Source organism: Rhea americana, unplaced genomic scaffold, assembly GCF_003343005.1.
Source record: "Rhea americana isolate MKP2758 unplaced genomic scaffold, rheAme1 scaffold_5, whole genome shotgun sequence".
NCBI lineage: Eukaryota > Metazoa > Chordata > Aves > Rheiformes > Rheidae > Rhea > Rhea americana.
In genome coordinates, this window is record NW_028186645.1 from 1,147,420 (window position 1) to 1,153,419 (window position 6,000).

General features: G+C 41.6%; 1 protein-coding gene across 1 annotated transcript in view; it reads right to left on the bottom strand.

Annotated features, from left to right (window-relative positions):
• Positions 1–6,000, bottom strand: part of RCOR1 (REST corepressor 1) — a 56,122-nt gene that overhangs the window by 18,149 nt on the left and 31,973 nt on the right. Inside the window, exons 4-5 of the mRNA XM_085317416.1 lie at positions 2,740–2,901; positions 26–144 (exon numbers count right to left, since the gene is read on the bottom strand). Coding sequence (XP_085173542.1) covers positions 26–144; positions 2,740–2,901 — 281 coding nt within the window. The remainder of the gene's footprint in view (positions 1–25; positions 145–2,739; positions 2,902–6,000) is intronic.

Genomic DNA, 6,000 nt, shown 5'->3' on the forward strand with positions numbered 1-6,000 from the left:
ACAGCCTTTCTGCTTGCAAACCTACCTTTCCTCACGTTCCCTTTTTTGTTTACGAGCATGACGGTCCATCACGCTAGTTTTAGTCCTTGTCTTCTTCCAGGAGTAGTAAAATTTCACCAGGCTGGCTATTGATTTGTCAGGAAGCTGTAAATTAAACATGTATCCTTTTATATGTTTATATGTAAAGTATTCCCAGGATTTCACATACAATTAGTCTATTTTTGTCAAGGAACAGCTAATCTCTCTACTTTGAATTTTCTCAAAGGTTCAAGCAAGGCAGTCCTGCAACCTTTTCGAAAAGGTTCCAAAAGAGGACAGTTTTAGGTTGCTGTCTACTGTTTAGGACATCAAAATCTCTAAAGAGCATCTCAGCAAGCCTCTACTAACCAGGTAGGCAGCTGGTTTCCTTCAGAACACAGGAACCTAGTGAGAGCAAATACAAAATGGGGTCTTGAAACTGAGGTAACAGAGCTTTAAAAGCCAACACAGGCAAGTGTACTAAATGTAGGTGTTGCTGAATTGCAGGCTACATCCCAAGTGTATCTTTGATGTTTGGTTAAAAGGCTTATTCACACCATTCAATGATGAAGGTTTCAACAATAGACGATTTCAAAGGGTGAAACATTTCTGTGTGGTGATCTGAGAATATAGGAAGACACAAATTATAGGTTTTTTTTATCCTCTTATACTATATGTCATTGCCCTGTAGCTATGAATGAAAAATTTGCCTCAAAAAAAAAAAGAATAAAAGTACATTAAGACTAATTCTCCACTTGTTAGGGGCGCTCACTGTGGAAGTTCTCACATCAGACTTCTACAAGGTAAAAGTCTAGCCTCTTTCTTGCTGAATAAAAGATGTTTTAGGTAAGAGTCTGATTCAGCTTGGAGGGTGGGACGGGTGGGGAGGAAAAGAAAACTGTGAGCAAGAGCCAGATCTCTCTCATTCMGACACTACAGTAAGTTTTCACTTGAGATAAGCCTGGTTGTCAGACTGCAGATTCACTTCAGGTTCTAATAATCACATGAGAAATATCATCCTGGCTGACAAGTTACAGACAGGCATAAATTCATCCCCTGTCATCAAACACATGTTGTGCCTTTAGAGTAAGCTATTTCAATGCTGAGTTGCCAATATCCATCCAGCAGGCTGGTATATTGAGATTAAAGAGCTCCACAGAACAAACTCAGGGATGAGGCTGTTCATGACAAATATTACCTTGGCTATAAGAACACCCTAAGAGTGCCAAAATATCAGAACCAGCTCTGGTAGATAACTTGCTTTTCGTTCTCTGGCTTCAGTGATTTTCTCCTCAGTTCCAAGCTGCACCAATGCTAAATGGGCCATCAGATATAAAAGAATAACTAAGAGGCTCCTGAGCCATTCATTCCTGCCCCCACGAACACAAAGCTTCCTACTTTCTTTTTTTTTTAAATTATTAATATTTTTTAGGGAACAGTACATGAGCTTGGCATTCTTATACTGGAATGCGCTTCACACACGGACAGAGTCATGCTTCTGCAGATAAACTGAACTGTGAATTTCTTGCTTTGGTGTTTAACCAAGCAACAGGAAGGGCTTTATGTTCCATTTTTTTCCCCTGGGACATTCCCTCTTTATTTTTCATTTAAGAACAGAGCAATAAAAAAGCAAGGAGCTTCACTCTTCAGGAATCCACAACTCTCCAGACTGCTTGTAACAACTGTCCATAGCACCTGCAAGTTCTGTCATCCAAATCTATGGAGGTGGAGACCCTAAGACTCTAAGAACATTTACAAATGAACACCAGTGATGGAACATTCAAGGAGGACAGAAGAATGAGCCTCTTCCTGCAGCCCTGCAGTTTTCCTTCATACTTGAAGGCAGGTCTGAACAGACTGCCACTGCAAGGCTTACTTCAAAGGGTCACAACCAATGCAACCAGATCCTATTGGGCATTGAGAGGTACTTTACGGAAGAAGAGCAAAGAACAAAATCTGGTTCCTACCCAAGTAGTAAGCTATGTGAAAAAACTCTCAAGACTATATTAGTAATTTTACACTCCACCTTCTCCATCTTTCAAAAAAAAAATCACATTTTCTTTTGCTTTAAGTCAGTTTTCTTCATTCCTACCCTCTTGTTTCCCCCACACCGAGCATTCTGCTTTCAGGCAGACCTACCCTTGAAGGTTGCAATCACAGAAAATTGAAAGAAAAGTTTTGAAAATATCACACATAATTAACAGCAAAGCACTAAATACTTCAAATGTATAAGCTTTCATCATAGCATCCACTGACAGTTTCAAATCAGATTAAATACAGATTTCACATTCAAATAAAACAAATTCCTAAAAAGCAGATTTTAAGAAAGGAAATCAACCTTGCACAGAGACGATCTTTACTATCTGTGTGGGTGGGAATGCACGTAGAAACTATGCCTGAACTCCAGCTGAGACACAAGCACTACCATAGCACATATGGGACTGAAAGCTGTAATTTCCAACCAATAAAAATGGCACAGTCAAAGTTTATCCTGAACTGATAAAGCAGTCTGATTTCACTTCCAGAAAACAATTCCGCAGAATGTTTTCTGTGGATACTCCAGAAGTGATGTTATTTCTCTATATTCACAGGACTGTTTTTGCCTTAACATCCACTTCAGCCTGTTTCCTCCCCAGAGCATCAGACAGGAGTTCAGCATGAGCAGCACTGAAGAAGACAGTCCAACTTTCCATTCAGCCTTTTCATTACCATSACACTTACCATCTGCTGGATCCTGTGAAAGGTTTTCCCATGGAAGCTGAAGGCCTGTTCAAATAAGACCTTGTCTTCCACTGTCCACTCGTCCGGGAATGGAGTAAAGTTTGGCAGATCTGCCAAAGATTTTTCAATGTTGTGCTTGTGCCAGAACAGCATCCCAAGAGCCTAGAAGTAACAAGGACACCAAAGGGACAATTGTAGTCACAAGAAATACTATTGCATGCAGAGTGAGTGCTATAGCAGTAGTTCAGTATGCTGAGACAAAACATGTTGGAGAGTCAGAGTTTTAATCCTCAGCTACATCAGACACACTCTTCTGGGTACAAGAATCCTGCAATCTGACCCATGCTCTCCTGGGTTTTGCAGAGCAGTCTGAAATTAACCTAGATCATGAAAATGGTAAAGTAATGAGAGAGTAACAACAGAAAGGGGAACAAGAAAACTGAAGAAATGATTCCAGCTTTACTGATCATGGTGGGCATAGAGAAGTTAAAGATGTGGGAAAACTACCTAAAATATCAGAATAGCCTGAAGGAAGCTTCTTGTCATTGCTAAAGCCTCATCATTTCCTGTTCAATTAGGAGAATGGTTTGGTTTGTTTTTTGTTGTTGTTGGTTTTTTTTTCTTTTTTTTTTAAGTTGGTTGGGGGCTTTTTGGAAGGGAAAGGGAAAGGGAAGAAAAAGCAGGAGAGGATAAGGGAACTGGAAGAAGGAAAAGGAAGGTGCACTTGCAACCTTGATTTGCTTTGGAGATGCCTGGCCGAAAGGAGAAATAAATCTCACTCAATTTGGGAGCTGCTTGTTTGTTCCCTTTGACTAYGTCTCGTTTCCCTGTTGCAGTCTCCAGCTTTCAGCTCCACAGAGTGCATGAGTGCTGCTTCTGCCACCTGCGAATAGCTCTCCTCCTGCGTTCCCCATGACACTCATTCAGAGCCGCTCCGCTCCCAGGGGTGCGCAGCTCATACGTGTTRTGACACATCACTAAATCTGGCAAGCCAGTGACCACCACAAGTCATTTGAGGAAGGCCTGACTCTGCAGAGCTGGAAACTAGCCTTTCACAATGGCTGTAAAGTGAAATCAATCCCCAAGCTGCTGAGTAAAACATCACAGTAACCAGCTCGTCATATGCAAACTCAGCGTGGGTTTCACAGCCACAGTTACCCTCAACTAGTAGTTTCAGCCTGTCCACTCGGAGCTACAAAATCCCTCTGAATTTGGGGTTTTCCCGTTATGCTTTGCTATGCAAAAAGCAGTTCCTTTACGGGTTCTTGTTCTGCTGAGATGCTGGAGGAGCTGTGATCATAAATACTAACATTATCCAGTATCTCTTCCCGACATTGCTGGCCTCTCAGTACTTCCTAGGTATCTTCTCCTTCCCCGTGCAGAATTCATAGAGCCAAAGGAACTATTTTGCAGTGATTGAGGGCTGACTTTTATCTCCTCACCACACCAACTAGATTCAGATATGAGCTATACCAAATATCTTTACGCAAAAGCTAGGAAAAGACAAGGACAAAGAAAAATTTTAGGAAGGCAGGGTCATGCTAAACATCGCTAAGTTACAAGCAAAGGGCTAGTGGACAGCTGCTTTACACAAAGCAAAGGATAAACAAAAAAAAAATCTTTAACGACTTTAGAAGAACAGGAAAGTAGCATTTCTCTGAGGAAAAACACCCACATAATGGTTTAATACATACAGCTGACACCACCAGCACACCTCAAGTTCTTACACACTCCTCCAGCCCCATCCTGCCCTAGGAGAACCGTTTGCGTTCGTCCCCATGTGAGCACACTGCTCCCCAGCCTGGTTTGTCCCAGGGTGCGTGATACAGGCTGGCGGAAGAGCACAGCTCTCGGCCAGACYTGGTGCAGTGCTCCTGAGGCCGTTACTGCTACGGCTCAGCACACCATGCTCCAATTTGCCAGCACCAACCAAAGTGGGAGTATGTGAGAGTACTAGGAAAGAGTCAGGAAATTTTTAGAAGGAGCTCAGCCAGTCTACGGCCTGGCTTGGAGAGTCCTATAACTTCTACTTCTGCACAACAGAGGAGGATAAAAGAATCAGCTGGGCAGAAGGTGCTTGAGGAAAGAGGGGAGGGGGCCTACTTTCAATATTAAAAATAAATGCAAATCTGTTGGTYAAATCACAAGCTTTGTTTTGATCAATTTTTTGGATCAATTTGCACTCTCTAAACACCACTTTGCCACTGAAATCATGCAGTTTTTTTTTTTTAATTAGTCTAAGATAACCCATTTGGCAAATATTACCTGTAATTTCCAGTGCTAAGATACACCCATCTCAACAGAAGTAAACCACCCAGAGGGTTATCTGGGTTTAAATTTACAGCCTTTTGGCACCTTATTTGTTTGTTTTATTGCTAGTTTTTGCTCTCAGAAACTACAAATATCAACTCTGATCACTCCTGATTTTGCTGAAAGTTTTGCTGGCTATCTCACATTTCAATGCTCTTGTTCCATAAGACGCTTTTTCAAGAATGGGTATTAACCACTAGAAGTCTGACTCAAAGATGATAACATAGTCTAACTAAACACCTTTCCCCATTCAAATCATTTGTTTCTGTGCTCACAGCCTTCACCTGAACCATTTCATAAACAAAATTTCAAGTTTTTATGGAATCCATTTTTAGCGGCAGCACATCAGTTGCCAGTGTGAACGTCCGCCCTCCCTCCCTTCCCTGGTAATTATTAGCACACAAAGAGACACTACATGGAATTCAGATGAACTTCCATGAAGGTGACAGACCTCGTGCATGGGAGGAGCACTGGAATCAGATGCTAGTTAACAAAAGGAAGATAAGTAAAAAAAATTCTAAACCAGTAAGAGTCAGAGATCTGCCACTCAAACCAGGATTTCTACCCATAGGCTAAAACTAAGCTCAGCGACAGCTGATGAAGTTACTCTTCACCTCACCTCTAGTGTGCAGACATCTGAGCTGCTCACCTACAAACTGAAAAATGATTTACAGTAGAGTTTTATGGTAAACAGCCACGGATGTTGGTTTGCCTCAGAAAGGAAGGCAATGCTTCAGTAGCTTATTAATAACTGCCAAGACATCCATGAAGTGGGGCAGTCAGCTGGAAACTGCAATGTTAGCAACAGTCCAAAGACAAGTCACCCTCACTAGCCAATCTTTTAAAATTGCATGGGGTTCTGAAAGTGTTCAAGAGGTAGCCACCATAGGAAGTATAACACTCACAGCCAAAAGTTTGATTAGGTGTGGTTTTTCCTTTTTTTTTTTTTTT